We start from the raw sequence: 22,374 nt of genomic DNA, 5'->3' as shown, positions 1-22,374 counted from the left end.
ACTACACTATTACACAATCTGTGGTTGGCTGAATCTGCAGATGCAGAACCACAGATATGGAAGAAGCTTGTATATATGCAGGACCAACTATAAACTAAAGGAGGATTTACAAAGCGTGGAGTGTTGGTGCTCCAACTTCCAAGTTTTTCAAGGGTCAACTATATTATGAAATGATTACCACAGTAAATTTAGTTAACATCCATACCTCGCATAGCTATGGGTCTTTTTCCCCTTGTAATGACAACTTTAAGATCTACTCTCTTAGCAACTTCCAAATATACACTATTGTTAACTATAGTTGTCATGATGTACATTTCATCCCCAGAACTTGTTTATATCTGGAAGCTTGTACCTTTTGAGCACCTTCACCCATTAACCTCCCCGCAATCCCAACTTCGGCAGCCACCAATCACTTCCTTGTTTCTATGGGTTTGGCTTTTTGTTTTGTTTTTTTTACATTCCATATATAACTGAGAAATACGGTATTTGTCTTTTTCTGTCTGACTCATATCACTTAGTGTAATTCCCTCAGAGTCCATCCATGTTGTCACAAATGGTAGGACTTCCTTTTTAAAGGTTGAATAATATATACATATATATACACACACACACACATACACACACACACACGTATACATCACATTTCTTTATCTAGTCTTCCATGGACGGACACTTAGGTTGCCCCTATATAAGAAATGCTGTAATGAACATGGGGGTGCAGATACCTTTTTGTTATTCCATTTCCTTGAGCTATCTGCCCAGAAGTGGACTGCTGGATCATATGGTAATTCTATTTTCAACTTTCCACGGAACCTCCATACTATTTTCCGTAGTGGATGTAGGTTGTACCATTTTACGTTCCCACCAACGGTGCACAAGGATTCCTTTTTCTTCACATCCAGGCCAACACTTGTTATCTCTTGTCTTTCTGATATATAGCTATTCTGACAGGTAAGAGGTGATATCTCACTGTGGTTTTGACTTGAATTTCCCTGATGATTAGTGAGGATGGGCACCTTTTCATGTACCTGTTTGCAATTTGTATGTTTCCTCTGGGAAAATGTCAATTCAGCTTCTTTGCCCATTTTTTAATCAAATTGCTTTTTTTCTGCTATTGAGTTGTATGAGTTCCTTATATATTTTGGATATTAACCCTTTATCAGATAATGATTCGCAAATATTTTCTCCTACTCAGTAGATTGCCTTTGTTGATGGTTTCGCTTGCTGTGTAGAGGCTTTTTAGTTTGATGGAGACCCAGTGGTTTATTTTTGCTTCTATTACCTTTGCTTTTGGTGTTGAATCCAAAAAATCATCACCAAGACCAATGTCAAGGAGTATTTCCTTTATGTTTTCTTCTAGGAGTTCTATGCTTTTAGATTTTATGTTTAAGTCTTAATCCATTTTGAGTTAATTTTTGTGAGTGATATAAAATAGGGGTCCAGTTTTATTCCTTTCCAGTGGCTGTCAGTTTTCCTAGCACCATTTAGTGAAGACACTATTCTACACCAAGTATTCTTGGTAGCTTTGTTAAATATTAGTTGACCATATATGCGTCGGTTTGTTTCTTGGCTCTCTATTCTGTTCCACTGCTCTTTGTATCTGTTTTTACGTCAATACCATACCGTCTTAATCACTACAGCTCTGTAATATATTTTGAAATCAGGAAGTGTGATGCCTTCAGCTTTGTTCCTCTTTTTCAAGATTGCTTTAGATTTAAAGGCTACTGCAATTAAAATATTATATTTGTGTAGAATAGATATATTATTGGAACAGAATGGAGTCTAAAAACATAACTTGGTATATGATGGCTTAAAATAGTTAACTGTCTAATAAATTATGTGGAGACCAATAGCTTTCCATATGGAATTAGAATTATATCTCTACCTCACAGCATATTCAAATACATTCCAGATGGAGTAAAGACCAAAACACAAAAAACAGCATTTTAATTCTCACAAGAAAATATAAGAAAATGTTTTGATGGCATTGTGAAGGAGATCATTAAGAAAAAGTTGGACAAATTTGACTACATTGCAATTAATACTTGCACTAAAATGAAATGTGAGATAATTTGTTTTTATTATCAGGAGATCATAAATACACAAGAAGATGTTTGCAGAGTACGGACGAAAAGATTAGTATTCAGAATATGTTTTTAAAAATATGTAAATGGGGGGGGGAAATCCCAAAGAATCCAATATAAAAACAAGCAAAGGATATAGATAGGCAATCAAGTATATTTCTAATGCTTTTACTACTTTAAACTTTAATATGTATCATTAATATTTTGGAAAATGCAAATTAAAACATTCTTTCCATGTTGGGAATGTAACAGTAAAGAAGCAAGGCCCTTCCTCTAATGGCCATTACATTCTAGTGTGTGCATGTGAGAGTTTGGTTGTGTCTGTGTCTATGTGTGTGCTGGTGGCAGAGTGGAGGTATTAAAGAAATAAAATTTGAGATAGTACTGTAATAAGTGCTATGAAGTCATTAAAACAGAACAGTGTGGTAACAATGAGAGCTTGGGAGAATGAGAGATAACACAACACATCTGATCTGAAACTTGAATAAGAAAGTAGTCAGCTGTTCACACAAATAGGCTTAAGAGCATTCCTATACCATGCTTAGCACTTTGAACTAATATATACATACTATCAACATACCAAGTAAATTAGATTTCCTCACTGTAATCCATTTTCATTAAAAATAACTCTATTTATGAGTCCTAGCAAAATATTATGCATGCTATTGCAGTATGCTTTTGTTTTTTTTATCCAAATTTTTAATCTGTTTCAGAGAAATAAGGAAAAAAAATATAAACATGATACTCCCAGAAAAGACATAGGATCACAATACATTTTTCCACATAAAACTCACATTTGACAGTTGTTAATTTTAAAATATCTTTAACTATTCTAGTGGAAATTATTATGTAAAATTTAGAAGGAAAATTTTCATAAAATGTATTTTTAATAGCCAAAATAATCTTCGATAAAACAAACATGTACCTGAATATAATGCCGGAGAACATAAAGAATTTCCCCATTTTGCGCTTTTTCCAACAATACTGTGTGAAATTTACGAAATGCTCTGGTACCCATTTCTGCATACAGGATAATCACTGGTAAGTTCTCTTTGTTTGTAGGAAATGTATGATCTCCTTTAAACAGGTAAGGTCTGGGCCTAAAATGAAAACAAAACACAAGCAAGCACTGAAAGTAAAGGCTGTATGAAAAATATATCATAACTGTTTATAGTTTCTGCTTATCAAACTTATAGGAATGTGTATATATATTTATGCATATATATATATATACACAAACACACACATAGAAAAATCACAGAAAAGACTAAAGTTCCTGTAGTGACTCTGTGCACTTAACTTCTAAATGACAGAAATGAAAAAAGTAAATGTGGTTAACCCAAAATTGAGTGTTAAAAGTATTTTATCTTCCTTCAGTATTCACTATCTTCAAAATAACATAAATGGCAACATATTTTTCAATGAAATAAAATTTATATTTTAAAGTGCTGTAGAGGGAAGGAAAGATACACTACGCCCAGCAACAATCACGATGGAATCCTGAACAGACCTATACAACCTCCTACCCCTTCCATCCTAATCATTTCACAGGAGGTGGATGAGGGACAGAACCTTTCTGAGGATGGTCACTCTGAGAGGTCAAACCACCTTACTAAAGTCTATGGGTCAGAGGGTGAGGGAGGTTGAATTTATTTTTGAGGAGACCATTCCAGTGTGCTCAGAACCCAGATGCCTGTGGATGGCAGACAATGTGGAATGTTCAGTGAATACTTTGACTACTGAACTAGGGTTGGTGGCCTCTGTGAAATAAGGTGCAGAATTATCAGACTACAGATGATCTGCAAAGCCAGAAAAATAACAGTTTAGTTCCAAGGGCTACAGTGGGGTGTGGCCAGAGTTAGCCAATTGGACTTAAATAGCAGAACCATGACGTGAAGAAGTATCAACAGGGATGAGGCACCAGTGGTAGCACAGAGAGCAAGGTCAAAGGTCTGACACAGACAGTTTGCCAGGAGCAGGTGAGGGCCCTGTGCAATGTGGCCTCCTTTACCACAAGACAAATAAACCACGTCTGGGCAGAAGTCACAAGTCAGGTATGCTGTGATAGATTTTACATCAGAAGAATGTGGTCCTTTACTGTGCTCCCTGTCTGCAATGGCACACTTCCTATGCAGTGGTGGATCGGGGAAGCAACGGTAGCAATCCGGATACTGCGGTATGGATATGCAGCTCGGCTCCACTTGGACTCATTAGACACTGTGGACTGTGTGCATCTCCACAAACAACCCAGACTGTCAGATGGGCAGGTGCAGCTATTCTCACAGCGTACAGCCCCAAGGAGTGGTGCCTCTGATCTGCCAGGTGCTGTCTCCCAAGTGGCAGACCAGCCAGGCAGGCCCCTGGCAACAGCCCCAGGGTCAGTATAAATGTAGCAAGTGTCATTAAGCGGTCAGGGATTCATCAGAGGTATGAGGACTGCCTTGCATTCTGCCCGTGAATGGAGTGACCACATGTGCTTTTGGGTTTATGCAGCTGCAGCCTGGATGAACAGCAACAGCAGCCCCAGGACACCACCAGCTTTTAACTCAGCCCAATGTATAACCTGACCCAGGCACCAAGGGAAACAACTGTGAAATGGGGGCCCCACTGAGCCAGAAGTTCTACTTCAGGTAGTGGAATGAGGCATCTGGTTTCTCCCAAAAGGGGACTGCTGCCACTTGAACATGTCTCCCCAAGATCACGCGAGGTCGAAGTAACTGCTCTTGAATATAGCATTTCCACTTGACCAGAGAGACGAGCTGGGTCCCTTCCACCGTGCTAGTGCTCACGTCCCAGCTGACCTATGCCAAAATGTAAACACCAGACATTAGAGTCACAAGGCTTCCTGAGTCAGGTGTTCAGTTAAAATTAAGCTTGGTAGCAATTTAACTTTCTTTTTAAAAAGGGGTGTACTTGACAGCTGAGTCAGGCAGGTGGCGCTGTTGAACCTGGAAACTGCCTCTCTGGGTATTCAAGCAGCCATTCAGTCTGTAACTAAAGCTGTGATTTTTCCCTTTTCCTCCCATTCTATGTTGTTTCTACTAGACCACCTGGGAGTAGACAGTTCGTGTGGTGGTCTCCCAAATGAGAGTATCTCCTTTCAGATTTCATGAGCATTCAAAGTACATACACGAACAGTATCAATGCCAGTTATACATACAGATGTGGGAGTCAAAACAATGAAAGTACACTGAATTGATCTGGAGATCATTTAAATTCCCTTCTCCATTATGAGTGCCTTCCAAACCCCATCTTGAGTTTGGGTGCCTTTTCCTGTAAGAATAAAGATCAAAAATTGTGTGTGGAGACTGTTATCACCCAGCCAGGAGCACAGCAGAGTGGCAGGGGATAGAGAGGGGGGCAGTCGGAGAGAAATTCAAGCGCTGAGCCTTTGTCTCCCCAACCCAGGGGGACCCTGTCCTTCCTCTTCCAGAAAGTCATGTGTCTGTCAACACCCCACTCTTGTTTCTAAAACTGTCAAGAACTGTAAAAAGCCTAAGGCTTGGTTTTAGCCTACTTACAAAATAATTAATTCAGCTTTTATCATTTCATGGATTCTGGCAGAAGACATGAGACTCTGGGGTCAACGACAAAGGACTTCACTGCTCATGGCATAGCAAGTAGTGTAAGCATTATACTTGTCCCCCAAGTTCCACAAAGCATGGTGCGACAAAATATGGACGTAAATGGATACTACGCAAACAGTGGGTATACGCTGAAGCTGAGGAACACTGTACTTGGGGAACCACCACTTTATAACAAGTAGAAAACAAGCCCACTCTTCTTTCCAAAAGGAAACATGATCACTGTGAATACAACCCTGAAAAATGGTTCAGGTAAAGAGTGGTACAGGTCTCGCATTTTTTACTGGTGAGACCAAGAAAGAACATGCAAGGACTCAGAGGGTTTATGGTAGGTTGCTTCTCTCAGCAACGTGATGCTAATATTTTTATAATCTTAATTTAATTTTAGATTTAATTTTTGAATATTTAATTTCAATTTAATATTAGTTTCTATGAGAAATTATAAAGTCAGACATCAGAAGTCAGAAATCAGTAATAATAATAAATTTTAAAAGTTACCAGAATTGCCTTTAAAATTTTCTTTTCTAGGAAAAGAAAAAAACACACTAGGGCTGACAATTTCACAGTCTATTAATGCTTTAAAGGAACAGGTAATTCCTATGCTATATTAACTCTTACAGAATAACACAGTTGCCTAATTCACTATATGAAGGTAGAATGACATTAAAAATGGCATAAATAGTTTAAATAAAGGCTAGTCTCATTAAAATAGAAACATGAGTCTTAATAAAAACATAAGAAATCTAATTCAAAAAATTAAGATAATCCTAAACCATTAACAGTTTTCTCTAGAAATGCAAATAAGGTATAATAGTTTAAAATATATTACCATAATATACAGTATGTTCAAAGACAAAAACTTTGAATTCACCTCAATAAATGAAAAACAATTGATAAAATGAAACAATTATTTCCTATTTTAAAAACACAGAAAATTATAAAACTTTAAATTTTTAAAAGGAATGAAAGACATACTATGAAATGCATTGAGAGAGGCAATATAATAAATATTTAACTTCTTTTAAAATTAACTAGTAAGTTTAACACAATTCTAATTAAAACCCTACCAAGGCTTTTTAGGGAGGCAATCTGGCAGGAGAAAAAGGACTCTACTGTTAGTTTGAAAGCATCAACAAGAGCAAAGAGCTAAGATATTCTGGAGGAAAAAAAGCAGCAATGAAGAGGAAACTGTCCTGTGAGACACTGGAATAAATTATAAAGTAATAAATACTAACAGCATGATACTGCTACAAAAAACGTAACAGTATACAACAAATCATTATGAAAAGGACCATAATATAAATATAATGAATATGATAATTGACTAGCCACCTGAGGGGAAAAGATCTGGTTGAATTCTTGCCTTCTGATGAAAATTCATAAATAGATCAAAAGGTTAAGGTAAAATAAAAAATTTAAGAAAGCTACTGGAAAACATTAGTAAAATCTCTCACTCTGGTTAGGGAAAAACTGTGTCAGTATAAAAACACACACATGTCAAGGAAAAATTTGGCTACATAAAAATAAAAGCCTTATGTATATTAAAATATGAAATATAAGAAGATATTAGAAAAGGTTTCCAACAAATAAGAGAAGTACTAACATAAAATTACTCAATATATATTACTGTTTAAGATATAAAGGAAAACTTAAACACTTTTTAAAGTATAAACAATCAGGCAGTAAAGCATACACTGGTAGGTGTCACTCTGTAAAAACCACTACTGCATTTTCTTGCTACTTCTCATACTCATTTATATTAAATACTTGGAAGAAGGAAAAAGTTTTGAACAATGCATTATAAAAAAGCAACTCTATATTACTTTTATTATTAATTTTTTATTCCCAAGGTACACATTCAGTTTATAAAGAGATATAGTTCAGATAAATCTAGTTTTGTGTGCTTATAGGCAAACCTCATTCTATTGTGTTTTGCTTTATTGCACTTTGTAGAGATTACGTTCTTAACAAATTGAAGGTTTCTGGCAAGCCTGTGTTGAGCAGGTCTATTGGCACCATTTTTCCAACAGCATTTGCTTACTCCCTGTTTCTGTGTCATATTTTTGAAATTCTCTCAATAGTTCAACCCTCCACCAGCAAAAAGATTAAGACTTGATGAAGGCTCAGAGGATAGTTAGCACTTTATAGCAAAAAAGTATTTTTTAATTAATGTATGTACTTTTTAAAAGATATAATGCTACTGCATACTCAACAGACTACAGTATAGTGTAGACATAACTTTTAGATGCATTAGAAAACCAAAAACTTCATGTGACTAGCTTTATTTTAGTATTCATATTATTGCAGTGGTCTGGAACTGAACCCACAATATCTTTGAGGAATGCCTGTATTTGAAAAAACAATTTATGTTTACATAAAATATACATCTCATATTTTATGGTATTTTGGGATTCTAAGATCAAAAGCTTATTGAGGCAAAAATATTGAAAGTACTTAATATATTTTAGAAAAGGACTTAAGACTCATATTCAGAGCACATTCTTTAATATACAATGTCTTCAAGCATTAAAATGTTTTATTGTAAGAAATTTCTATTTCAACTCTCATCTCTTTATAAACCACTTCTTTAGTGAAAGTGTAGTGTAGGCTATCATTAATTTACCTTGAAGTTGCCTTCTTCAGCAGCTTTTTAATGTTACTAACTTTACAGGTGCGTTTCTTATGGATAACCACAAATGCATCACAACCATCTGGTGGGGGCTCATCAGCTGCAATCTAAGATTTCAAAGACTGTATTTAGCTACAGTAGTTGATAATTACAATATCATTTAAAAAACTCACACATTATTTTGATTAAAACAACTTAGCAACTATTAAATTATTGCTCTAATTAAAGTAAAAGTATCTATATGCAGGCAGAATCAAACATTTTAACAAAATCCTTTACAGTAGAAAATACATGCTTTGAACTTGTTTTTAAAGTTCCATTTAAATTAAAATGTTCGTTATAGTTCATTTCCATTTCCATGGTGATTTGTCCTCATAATTTCCTTATCCCTAATATCTATAAAATTACATAACATTCAGTTTTATTATAATCAATGGTAACAATGAAAACATAATCAATGATAGGCTATGGAACCAGGTATTACAAGTTTATAGATCGTTTTGAACTAAGGGTATTCACATTTAGACAGATTTATGTACACAGCTAGCATGCTTCTTTGTTAAATACTGTTTTGGCATTTTTACATACCTGTTGAAACATCTGAATAGTTGGAGAGTATGCCCTTATAGAGAAAGCAAACTTTAAGAGATTTATATGTAAATTGTCTAAAAATTGTCCAGCTTTCTTCAGGATTAAGTTGTAGTAAGAATAGTCTGACTCTATAAAAATAAATCAAAAGAAAAGGATGTTAGTATTTCATATTCAATACATTGGCACATCTCTCACTGTATAGCTAACTTAGTTAATGTCATATAATCATATTTCAAGTTTGGTTATGGAGAGTGTTGGAGCAAAAGTGAAAATTAAGATCTCTGTTTTATTATTTACTTCATTTGGATCTTCCAGTAAAGTCCAAACAACCATTACAAGTCTATATGAAAATAATCTCCTTAAAATCTATTCGAAAGACTCCACCGTATCAGACCAATTCACTCTAAGGTTGTGAAATTATAATACCTGGATAAGATACAGCCCCTACTTACAATTAAAGAGGAGACTAAGAATAGCACAGCACTCTATACTATCTCCAGATCAATTCTCAAAACTGTTAATAAAAATTATTTGTCTAATTATTTGCTTAATGCTGCCCTTCCCATTAGGCTTTAAATTGTGAAGGCAGGAATCTTTTCTTGCCTTTCAATTGTAACTTTCTACTCTTGGCACACAAAATAGGTATTTTAACATATTTCTGGAATTAACATCTAAGAAGTGAGTAGATCTCTTTACTCTGGGCAATAATACTTTCCTAATCCAGTAATTTTAAATAGTCATCATATGTGAGTAGGTCTGCTCATTCACTTCTACTTCTTTAACCAACTATAGGTGATTTCTCAGGAAGTTATGGTGAGGTTCCCCGCAAGAATCAAAAAAAAAAAATGCAAGACACAGCTTCAATAGCAAAAGTAACACAAAAGAGATAAAAGATACAATAGTTATTGGGCCAACAAGAATATAGCTGAAATTAATGTAGTAACATGTCAAAAATAAGACTACGTCAGTCAAAATGGGATTTGGTCATCAATGAAAACAGAGAAGGGAGTCAACAGAAACAAATGTGAGTGGTGCCTGACCAAAGACATCAAACTCCGTAAGGTTGTCTCTAATATAGTAAAGGATGTAGGATTCAGGGGTTTACAGAAAGTAAACATATGTCTTAGGCTTAACCTGCAAGATAATTAATCATGGATGTGCTGGACTATTTTAGCTAACGTTTAAAAATAACTAAATCCATGCTCACCAACTAACCTGTTGATAATTATTTTGCCCTTTCAACATCTTTCATCTTCAGCTTCACCTTTCACTCAATTTTTGCCTGTTGACATTTAATATACACGAATCACTTTCATCTTTAAAAAAAAAAAGCGGCAGCAGTCTCCACAGATACTGACTGATTCATCTTATTCGCTTCATAGTTAGTCTTGAAAGACTTATTAATTCTCTCTACTTCCTCAACCTGCTGTACTTTTTATTACTATACCTGTGAAATTGCTCTTAAAGTCACCACTAATTTTTCTGTTGTTAAAAACTTAGTATTTATATTACTTGATCTGTCTTTAGTATTTGATAACATCTATCACTTACTACTTACACTTCCCCTGGCTTTCGAGACATCACACTTTCTAGGTTTTCTACCTCTACTGATACTCCTTAGTCTCCGTCACATGCTCTTCTCTGGTAATCTCTTAAACACTGGTGTTTTTTAGGATTCTACGTTTGGGACCGTATTTCTACTCATTCTGTATCTTCTCCCTATAACTTCAACTACCTCCTTGATGTTGATAACTCCCAAATCCTACCCTAGGGTTATCTTCAAGCAATTATCTTCCTACTCTAGACCCAGTTCTCAGTGATAAGTAACTGTGTTAGAATACGTATATATATATAGATAGATACTCTCATACATATTAACAAAGTAAGAATAACTAACCCCATTTTCTAAATGGTGAAATGAAAGTACACAGGTTACCCGGCTTGTTAAGGGTAAGTATTAAAAATCTCTTTTAAAAGTTCAGGAGTAAAAATATTCTGGCAAAAAATTTCAATATTACTACATGTAAGATGAATACTAATTCAAAGAAATTTAGGTAAAAAAAACCTCATTATTCCATAATTTCTATTTCTTCTTGACTATAATGGAATATGCAAACACTGCTAATTACATATTTTCTTACAATGAAAGTATTAAAGCCTTATTTTTTGAAAATGGATGCTTGGAATAGTTTCCATTAAAACATCTTCTCAAATTTAATATTCAGATTTACTAACCCAATTAAGCATTTACACTTAAACTTTACCATTAAAAAATAAACATCTAATATAGGCATATGAACACAGACCTTAAAAGTTGAAATATGCACATCACCTACCTGTTTGCTTATAAACTGCTAATTCTTGTACAGTTTCCAAAAACTGCCAAAATTTTTCATTACTTTCTTCTGCCATAAATTCACTGTTAAAAAAAAATAAAAGTAATCAGTTGACAGATGGAAATGAAAAATGGCTTGATACTATAAACTATATTTTAGAACCAAATTACAACTTAGGGTAAAAATACAAAGTCAAAGTTAGCGATTTCCATTTACTGTAATACGAAAAGAGAACAAATCGATGATTCTTACCTGAAGTATCATTCTTAACTACAATCGTATAATCATGACTGGAAAAGACTGCATGGGAAATTACTTTTGGCCTTTCCTCTTTATTAGTTACCACTGAAAAAATGGATAATTTATTTTTTTCCACGTGAAATACCACTGAGAAGTGTAACTTAATGGCAATAAGAGTGTTATATAAAGGTAAAACCTTTAGAAAAGTAGAGAGCAACACATCAGCTAACTGACTTGACCACACAACTACTGACATGTCCATACATTGCACAACCATACGTAAGACTTCTTCCATATGCCAGAATTTATGCATCCAAGTATGATCCTTCAAAGTGATCACCTTAAGAAAGTATCCACTTAACACTTATTCTCTCAATACAGTACTGCTCTAAATACTTTTGGAACTCTTTTTGAATTACTTTCAGGGGCAATTTGCCAGTAACTCATCATTACTCTTAGAGAAGACAGTACCTCTGAGAGACCATCTAAATCAGAATCTCACCTTCCAAAAGATATTACTCTGGTCAAAGTTTAAAAAAGGAAAAAAACCCTAAATTCTGGCATTTCCAATTTGTTCATTTGTCTTATACAAGATTGAGCTCCAAATAACGTTTTCCCCCTGAAATCCTAAAACAGAGGAAAAAATTATTTCTATAGAGGATGTTTTTACATATACTAAAGAACATGACAGCAATTTTAAGTGTTATTCCAAAAAATATTTTCAGCAAGAATACCACCAGTGGAATAAATACAGTTTAGATATGTAAGTTACATTATATGTGTTGCAAAAATTTAGCCTCATCAGCCTATAATCATCCCTAGCAAACAGTACTAAATTATAAATGTTTTTATGTAGGGGACATAACTTACTCATCTTTGTTCCCCATATAGTGCCCATCGTAGGGCCATGCCCAAAACAGGCACTCAAATTTTTAGGCTGACTATAAGATATACTTTTAAAATATACTCATACATAGATTGATAGGGACAGTAAGAGAAATTCCCAAGAATAATGCTTTAAATTAAAAATAAATTGAGCCTAGCCTCCCAAAAAGAAAGCTCTTATTTAATTTTCTATCTCCCAAGCTCCTTTCTATCTACTTAATGCTCTTCAATTCTTCCTCTTCCAGTTACTCCCCTCAACCTCTTTGATTTTCTAAAACTCTGATTTAAGAAAAACATTAAAAACCTGAAGATGAGCAGAATAATGAAGTCTAGAAAACCAAATAAAGAAACTACAGATTTATAGTCTGCTACACTGTCACAAAGAAAGAGATTTGGTTCAGAAGGATAAATCAGGACCAGTAGATAAAAGATTTTAGTTTATATAATAAAGGACCTACTAACAATTTATATTTATTCACAATAGGACAAGCAGGTGCATGAGAGAACACTGAGCATCCTATCTGGATTAACCAAGCAAAGACCAGTTTTCACAGGTCAGTTATATTGTACACGTAACTCTGATGGTGCTTTGAAGTATACACTACTTTATATCAGGTTGCTACCATCAAATCAGCATTACTGAGTACTTACTTCTGTGCACTGTCCCTTGGCAAAATAAATATGAATAAGAAATACTCTGGTCTCCTGAACATCATATTTAAGCAACAGAGATTAGCATACATAATAACATGAAGTAAGAATTATTAGGGAAGAACTGACCAACTGGTGTGAGAACATAATAGAAAAACATTAGTTTTATCAGAGGAAATGATCGGGCAAAGAGAGTAATATGGTATGTCCACAAATAAGGTATCAATGAGGAAAGAATTCTAGTAGAGTGACATATTACTTTCCAAGGGCTATCATAATAAATTACCACAAACTTAGTGGCTTATAACAAGAGAAATTTATTCTCTCACAGTTCTAGAGTTCAAAAGTCTGGATTCCAGGTGTTGTCAGGGTTAACACAACAGGATCCAGAGGTTAGGACATGGATTTATCTTTTGGGATGAGCACCATTTAAGCCACTACAGTCCACCTTCTGGTTCCCCCAAATCCACATTTGTACCACATACATTCACCCTATCACAGCATCCTCCAATGTAATCTCAACCCAATTTAACATCAACTCTTAAGTCCAAAAGCTCATGTAAATATCATCAGAAGTCTCAAATCGCATCATGTGAATCATCTAAACCAGGTATGAGTGAGGCCCTATATGATCCATACAGAGGCAAAATTCTTCTCCATACGTGGACCTGTAAAACTAAAAAACAAATTATATGCTTCCAAAATGCAGTGGTGAGATAGGTATTCCAAATTCCAAATACAGTCTTACATTACAATTCCAAAAGGGAGGAAGTAGAATGAAAACGAGCCATCAGTCCCCCTCAAGCTCAAACTTCAGCAGAAGATTCTATCAGTTTTCAAGCTCTGGGCATAACTCCGTGTCTTACTGCTCCATCCTCTGTGCTGGCCGCCATGGCTTTGTCCTTAGTGTCATTCTTCCTTTTTCTTGAAGAGTAGCACATTTGCAGGCAAGTAGTTCTATCAGCCAACTTCCTGCCTATAGAATTTTGGAAGGCTTCCCTCATTTTATTGTGTCTCTATCCCTTTTGAACCAAATTGGCAGTATTTCTATTGGTGCAACAATCAAAATCCTTGTGGTTCTCCTGTGTATCTCACCAGGGTCATGCCATTACACAAGGATCCTCCACAGATCCTTCTCCTGAATAAGCCCCTCTTTACTCCTGGCTTCTGCTGAGATAACTGAATGGATCCACGAGTAATACACCTTACCTATACAACAAAAGGTATCCAGCCACACACTTGGCCTGCTTTACAGAGCATGCATTCTCAACACTGAGTTTCCCAATTTTAGCACCCTTTGCAATCTGGATAGGCTGAGACTCTCCCAAATTACCAAAGACTGCTTCCTTTTTCCTTACCAGTTTCTTCTTCAATTTCTGTTTCCTCTTGCATTTTACTACAAGCAACAAGGAGACAACAGGTGATTTACTGCTAATGCTTTGCTTGGAAATCCTCTTAACTAACCAGGTACATTACTTACATGTTGTTTTTCACACAATTATAGAATTCAATTCAGCCAGCTTCCTGCCACTATATAACAAGGGTCATCTCCATTTCCAATAACATGTCCCTCATTTCCTTCTAAGCCCTTGCCAGAAGTGCCTTTAATGTTCATATTTCTACTAACATTTCACTCATGATAATATAAGTATTCTCCAAGCTGATAGAAGCTTTTCCTATCATGATCCTCGCTTTCTTCTAAGTCCTCACAAGAATCATCTTCAATGTCCATGTTTCTGCCAACAGTCTCCTCAAGGTAATCTAGGCATTTTCTACCGTATTTCTCAAAACTCTTCCAGCTTCTACTAGATTCAATAGGTATTTCTACGTCTTTAGGTATTTGTTACAGCAGCATCCAACTTGAATGTACAAAATCAAATTAGTTTCCCATGACTACTATAATAAATTACCCAAAATTTGGTGACTTAAAACAACAGAAACTTATTTTTTGTTGTTTCACAGTTCTGGAGAAGTCCAAAATCAAGACATTGGTAGGACTATACTCCCTCCAAAAGCTGCAGAAGAGAAAATTTCCTTGCCTCTTCCAGCTTCTGGAGGCTTCAGGTGTTCCTTGGCTTGTGACTACATCAATCCAATCTCTGTCTCTATTCATGTCCTTCTCCTTGTTTGTGTCATCTCATCTTCTGTACCTTATAAGGATAGTGACTTTAGCACCTATCCAGATCTATAATAATCTTGTCTCAAAACTCTTAACTACATTGGCAAAGATTTTTTTTTCCAAATAAGGTAACATTCACAGGTTCCATGGGTTAGGATGTGGACATATCTTCATGGGAGCTGCCATTCAACCCACTGCAAGTGATGCAACTGGTACAACAGAGTGGGTCTAGATTGTGAAGCACCTTAAGGAGCATCCCACAGGAGTTCCAGCTCTAAGACTGTTGAGGTAAGTAGAAACTACCAGTCCAAGACTGGAAGAAATTAGACAAATTTGGAACTTAGTATGGGATAAGATCCATGCAAGCTCTGGGAGAAACTGGAGAAAAGATAAGAGGAAGGGGGCATATTTTAAACTACAATACTTTATTCAATGAAAATCTGATACCACACAAATATAAGGCATCATACAAGACTACTATGAACAATGATATAGCAACAAGTTGGACAACCCAGAAGAAATGGATAAACTCCTAAAAACATACAACCTATCAAGATTGACCTATGAAATGGAAAAATCCAAACAGACTGATTACTAGTAAGGATATTGAATCAGTAATCAAAAGCTTCCCAACTAACAAAAGTCCAGGACCAGACAGCTTCATTGGTGAATTCTACCAAGCATTTAAAGAAGAATTAACACCAATCCCCAAACTCTTTCCAAAAAAAAAAAAAAAAAGGAAGGGATGCTCCCAAACTCATTTTCAAGGCCAGCATTATACTGATAACAAAACCAGAAAAGAACAAGAAAAGGAAATACAGGTCAATATTTCTGATGAACATTATTGCAGAAATCTTCAATAAAATATTAGCAAACTTAATACAACAATACATTAAAAGGATCATATACCATAATCAGTTTATTCCATGGATACAAGGATGGTTCAATATTCACAAATCACTAAATGTTAAACACTGCATTAACAACTAAAGGATTAAAAATCTTATGATCGTATCAATAGATGCAAAAAAAAAAGCATCTGAAAAATTCAACATACATTAAGATTCAAAACTCAACAGAGTATAGAGGGACTGTAACTCTACATAATAAATCCCATATACAACAAGCTCACAGCTAAAATGATACCCAATGGAGAAAAGCTAAAAAGCTTTTCAGGAACAAGATCAGGAACAAAGATGTCCACTCTCCACTTTTATTGAACATAGTACTTGAAGTCCCAGCCAAAGCAATTAGGCAAGAAAAAGAAATAAAAGGCATCCAAATCAGAAAGAAAGAAATTAAACTGTCACAATTTGCAGATAACATGACATTATATATAGAAAATCCTAAAGACTCCACTAAAAGACTGTTAGAACTAGTACATGAATTCAGTAAAGATGCAGGATATAAAATCAATACACAAAAACCTGCTGGTTTTCTATACACTAATAAGTTATCAGAAAGAGAAATTTAAAAAACAATTCTCCTTACAACTGCTTCAAAACAAAAACAAAAACAAAAACAAAAACAAAAACAACAACAACCTAGGAATACATTTAACCAAGGCAGTGAATGACCTATATCCTGAAAACTGCAGGACACTCGTCAAAGAAATTGAAGATGACACAAATAAATGGAAAGATGTTCTGTGTTCATGGACTGGAAGAATATTGTTAAAATGTCCGCACAATGTAAAGCAATCTACAGATTCAACACAATCCCTATTAAAACTTCAATGTCATTTTTCACAGATATAGAACAAACAATCCTGAAATTTGTATGGAACCACAAAAGACTCCCAAAATTCAAAGAAATCTTTAGAAAGAATAAAGCTAGAAGCATCATGTGCCTCAATTTCAAACCATATTAGAAAGCTATATAATGAAAACAGTATGTATTGGCACACATAAATCAATAAGAAAGAATAGAGAGCCCACAATCTAATCCACCTATATATGGTCAGGTAATTTATGACAAAGGAGCCAAGAATATACAACAGGGAAAGGATAGTCTCTTCAATAAATGGTGTTGGGAAAACCAGATGATCACATGCCAGAGAATCAAACTGGACCACTATCTTACATGACACACAAAAACTGTCTCAAATTAGATTAAACACTTGAACATAAGATCTGAAACCATAAAACCTCTAGAAGAAAACATAGGCAGTATGTTCCCTGAAATTGGTCTTGGTGATTATTTTTTTGTGTTTGACACAAAAACAAAGGCAACAGATGCAAAAATAAACAACTACAGAATAGGAGAAAATATATGTAAATCATCTATCTGATAAGGGGTTAATACCCAAAATATATAAAGAACTCAACAGCAAAAAATCCCAAACAATCCGATTAAAAACTGGATAGAGAATCTGAACAGATATTTTTCTAAAGACGACATACAAGTGGCCAATAGGTACATGAAAAGGTGCTCAACATCACTAATCACTAGGAAAATGCCAATCAAAACTACAGTGAGATACCACTTCACACCTGTTACAACAGCTACCATCAAAGACAAGTGGTAACAAGTGCTGGCCTGGATGTGAAAAAAAAGGGACCCTTGTAAACTGTTGGTGGGAATGTAAACTGGTGCAGCCACTGTGGAAAACAGTATGGAGGTTCCTCAAAAATGTTTAAAAAGAACTACCATATGATCCAGTAATTCCACTTCTGGGTACTTATCCGAAAGAAATAAAACCACTATAACTGGAAAAAATGTATGCACCCCTATGTTCAGTGCAGCATTATTTACAATGGACAAGGTACAGAAATGACCTCAGTATCCACTGAATGATGAATGGATAAAGCCACCATCACCCTGATACCAAAACCAGGCAAAGACACTACAAAAAAAGAGAATTATAGGCCAATATCACTGATGAACATAGACGCCAAAATCCTCACCAAAATTTTAGCAAATAGAATCCAACAACACATAAAAAAGATATACATCATGACCAAGTGGGGTTCATCCCAGGGACACAAGGCTGGTTCAACATACGCAAATCAATCAGTGTAATAAATCACATCAACAAGAGAAAGGACAAAAACCACATGATCATCTCAATCGATGCAGAAAAAGCATTTGATAAAATTCAACACCCATTTATGATAAAAATTCTCGCCAAAGTGGGTATAGAGGGAACATATCTCAACATAATAAAAGCTATATATGACAAACCTACAGCCAGCATAGTACTCAATGGTGAAAAACTCAAACGCTTCCCACTAAAATCTGGGACAAGACAAGGATGCCCACTATCACCACTCCTATTCAACATAGTCCTGGAAGTCCTAGCCACAGCAGTCAGGCAAGAGAAAGAAATATAAGGGATCCAAATTGGAGAAGAGGTAAAAGTGTCATTATATGCTGATGACATGTTACTATATATAGAAAACCCTAAAAGGTCCACACAAAAGCTACTAGAGCTGATTGAAGAATTCAGCAAGGTAGCAGGTTACAAAATTAACCTTCAAAAATCAGTTGCATTTCTTTACACTAACGATAAATCAACAGAAAAAGAAAGTAAAGAAACAATCCCCTTTAAAATAGCACCCAAAGTAATAAAATATCTGGGAATAAATCTAACCAAGGAGGTGAAAGAATTATACACAGAAAACTATAAACCATTGATGAAGGAAATTAAAGAAGACTTTAAAAAATGGAAAGATATTCCATGCTCTTGGATTGGAAGAATCAATATTGTTAAAATGGTCACACTGCCCAAGGCAATCTACAGATTTAATGCAATCCCTATCCAATTACCCAGGACATATTTCACAGAACTAGAACAAATCATAATAAAATTTATATGGAACCATCAAAGACCTAGAATTGCCAAAGCATTACTGAAGAGAAAGAAAGAGGCTGGAGGAATAACTCTCCCAGACTTCAGACAATACTATAGAGCGACAGTCATCAAGACAGCATGGTATTGGTACCAAAACAGACATATAGACCAATGGAACAGAATAGAGAGCCCAGAAATGAACCCACAAACTTTTGGTCAACTCATCTTCGACAAAGGAGGCAAGCATATACAATGGAATAAAGACAGTCTCTTCAGCAAATGGTGTTGGGAAAACTGGACAGCAGCATGTAAAACAATGAAGCTAGAACACTCCCTTACACCATATACAAAAATCAACTCAAAATGGATCAAAGACTTAAACGTAAGACAAGATACAATAAACCTCCTAGAGGAAAACATAGGCAAAACATTATCTGACATACATTTCAAAAATTTTCTCCTAGAAGAAATAAAAGCAAGAATAAACAAATGGGACCTGATGAAACTTACAAGCTTCTGCACAGCAAAGGAAACCAGAAGTAAAACAAGAAGAAAACCTACGGAATGGGAGAAAATTTTTGCAAATGAAACCGACAAAGGCTTGATCTCCAGAATATATAAGCAGCTCATACGACTCAATAAGAAAAAAATAAACAACCCAATCCAAAAATGGGCAGAAGACCTAAACAAGCAATTCTCCAAGGAAGACATACAAATGATCAAAAAGTACATGAAAAAATGCTCAATATCACTAATTATCAGAGAAATGCAAATCAAAACTACAATGAGGTATCACCTCACACCAGTGAGAATGGCCGTCATTCAAAAATCCACAAATGACAAATGCTGGAGAGGCTGTGGAGAAAGGGGAACCCTCCTACACTGCTGGTGGGAATGCAGTTTGGTGCAGCCACTATGGAAAACAGTGTGGAGATTCCTCAAAAGACTAGGAATAGACTTACCATATGACCCAGGAATCCCACTCCTGGGCTTGTATCCAGAAGGAACCCTACTTCAGGATGACACCTGCACCCCAATGTTCATAGGAGCACTATTTACAATAGCCAAAACATGGAAACAGCCTAAATGTCCATCAACAGGTGACTGGATAAAGAAGAAGTGGTATATTTATACAATGGAATACTACTCAGCCATAAAAACCAACAACATAATGCCATTTGCAGCAACATGGATGCTCCTGGAGAATGTCATTCTAAGTGAAGTAAGCCAGAAAGAGAAAGAAAAATACCATATGAGATCGCTCATATGTGGAATCTAAAAAACAAAAACAAAAACAAAAACAAACAAACAAACAAAAACAAAGTGTAAATACAGGACAGAAATAGACTCACAGACAGAGAATACAGACTTGTGGTTGCCAGGGGGGTGGAGGGTGGGAAGGGATAGACTGGGATTTCAAAATTGTAGAATAGATAAACAAGATTACACTGTATAGCACAGGGAAATATACACAAAATGTTATGATAACTCAGAGAGAAAAAAATGTGACAATGAGTGTGTATATGTCCATGAATGACTGAAAAATTGTGCTGAACACTGGAATTTGACACATTGTAAAATGATTATAAATCAATAAAAAATGTTAAAAAAAAGAGTAAATGAGAAACCTGGCATACAGTATGTACTCACTAAATTGTAAAAAAAAAAAAAGAAAAGAAAATGTGGTCTGCATGCATGCACACACACAGATGCATAGACACACAGGAATACTATTTAGCCATGAAAAGGAAATGCTATTTGTAACAATATTGATGGACCTTGAGAGCATTATGCTCAGTGAAATAAGCCACAGAGAGAGACAAGTACCTTAAGAAATCTTAAACACAACAATAAAGAAATGAGCTCATATACAGAGAACAGACTGGGTGCCAGAGGCAAAAGGCAGGTCAAAAGGTACAAACATCTTGCTACAAAACAGGTAAGTCATGGGGATGTAATGTACAGCATGGCCCATAGTTAATACTGTATTACATATTGGAAAGCTGTTAAGAGAGCAGATCTTAAAAGTTCTCATCACAAGAAACAACACTTGTGTAAGTATGTACGGTGACAGATGTTAACTAGACTTATTGTGTGATAATTTCACAACATATAAATATATTAAATTGTACACCTGAAACTGTTACATCAATTCTATCTCAGTTAAAAAATAAATCTGTCTTAGTATCTAATATCTGCAATGGCATTTGGGTAACAAAGTCTCTTTCCGGAACCATAGCAGTTGCTTTGGTGAACTACAAAAGCAAATGGCATTAAATTTACAAGCTAGCTAAAGGAAAGAACTTTCAAATATTGTTTAACTATTGGAATACTAAGAGCAAAATTCAATACCTCCAAGTTCTGTTTCTTCTCAGTAGAAGATACCTTATGCACTCACTCCAGAGGAGGATATTCAGAAAGAAGTAGTAACTTTTTGTAAGCTGTCTTCTCCAGAGAAGCCCAGGAGCTGACCGAATAATGTTATCACTAAGAAAGTAGGTGCTTCAAGTACCGGTTTCTAAGAAGACCTGCCTACATCAACTGAAACGCTTGCGTTAAACCCCACAGTCTACCTCCCATTCTTTTTCTCTTCCGCAAATGCTGATAAAATCCAAACGAATTAAAGTTTTAAAAACTATGGGTGAGGCAAAGTACGAACGGCGAGGCAAGGAGTTGCAAGTGAGGCGCACCCGGGAGCAAGGGAGGAGGTGATGCTCTGAGGACCAACCAAGCACGACGGATGCAAGGAACGGCCGGCCGGGTCGGCTAGGCGGCGGCGTCCGAGGAGCGGCGGGGGTCCCAGGGCGACCAAAACCACGCCGGACCCTCCCTCCCCGCGGGCTCGGCAGAGGGTCCGGCCCGCACCCACCTGGCCTCCAGCAGCAGCGGCGTGTCGGGCCACTTCGCGGCCAAGTGGGCCGTCACCGCCTTGGACGCGGAGGTCGTTCGGGCGCCGAGGAGCGAGAGCCACAGCGCGGTGGAGCCCAGGAGCAGCCGCACCACGTCGGCGGCCTTTGCCATGGCGCGGAGAGAGCAGTCCGAGCCGCTCGGACCCCGCGCCCGCAGCCCGCAGCCCGCAGCCGCTACGCTACCACCGACTCCTCCCGCCGCGTGGCCGCCCACTTCCGGTGGGGGGAGCTCGAGTCCGTTACTCCGGCCGGGGCCTGGCTTGCGCCGGGCGCATGCGCGTCGCGCTCTCCCGGGAGCCCCCGCTGGCGGACCTCCGAGCCACGTAGGTGCGGGCGGCGCCCGGGTGCGGAGTTTCACTGATGCTCCGGTGGCTCCGTAGCGGCTCACGCAGAGGATGTGGGGAACGCTACTGAACTGGGATTTTGGCCGAATAGACTGGCTGGAGATGGCAAAATCTGAAAGCGAAGGCAGGAACCAGCGTGGATATTATCCACATTTACACACGCGGAAAATAAGTCCTATCAATGTACTTATCTTGTGGGATTCTCAAGT

At 36.5% G+C, this 22,374-nt stretch overlaps 1 protein-coding gene across 1 annotated transcript in view; it reads right to left on the bottom strand.

The window, feature by feature from the left end:
• UGGT2 (UDP-glucose glycoprotein glucosyltransferase 2) overlaps window positions 1-22,078 on the bottom strand; it is a 137,774-nt gene extending 115,696 nt beyond the window's left edge. The window contains exons 1-5 of the mRNA XM_031466220.2: window positions 21,782-22,078; window positions 11,225-11,307; window positions 8,886-9,016; window positions 8,292-8,404; window positions 3,010-3,184 (exon numbers count right to left, since the gene is read on the bottom strand). Of these exons, the coding sequence (XP_031322080.2) occupies window positions 3,010-3,184; window positions 8,292-8,404; window positions 8,886-9,016; window positions 11,225-11,307; window positions 21,782-21,933 (654 nt within the window). The 5' untranslated portion in view covers window positions 21,934-22,078. The remainder of the gene's footprint in view (window positions 1-3,009; window positions 3,185-8,291; window positions 8,405-8,885; window positions 9,017-11,224; window positions 11,308-21,781) is intronic.
• Window positions 22,079-22,374: the final 296 nt, after the last annotated feature.

This window comes from Camelus dromedarius, chromosome 13 (genome assembly GCF_036321535.1).
Source record: "Camelus dromedarius isolate mCamDro1 chromosome 13, mCamDro1.pat, whole genome shotgun sequence".
NCBI classification, from domain to species: Eukaryota; Metazoa; Chordata; class Mammalia; order Artiodactyla; family Camelidae; genus Camelus; species Camelus dromedarius.
The sequence above is the reverse complement of the archived record's forward strand: the minus strand, read 5'-3'. Positions and strand labels throughout refer to the sequence as shown.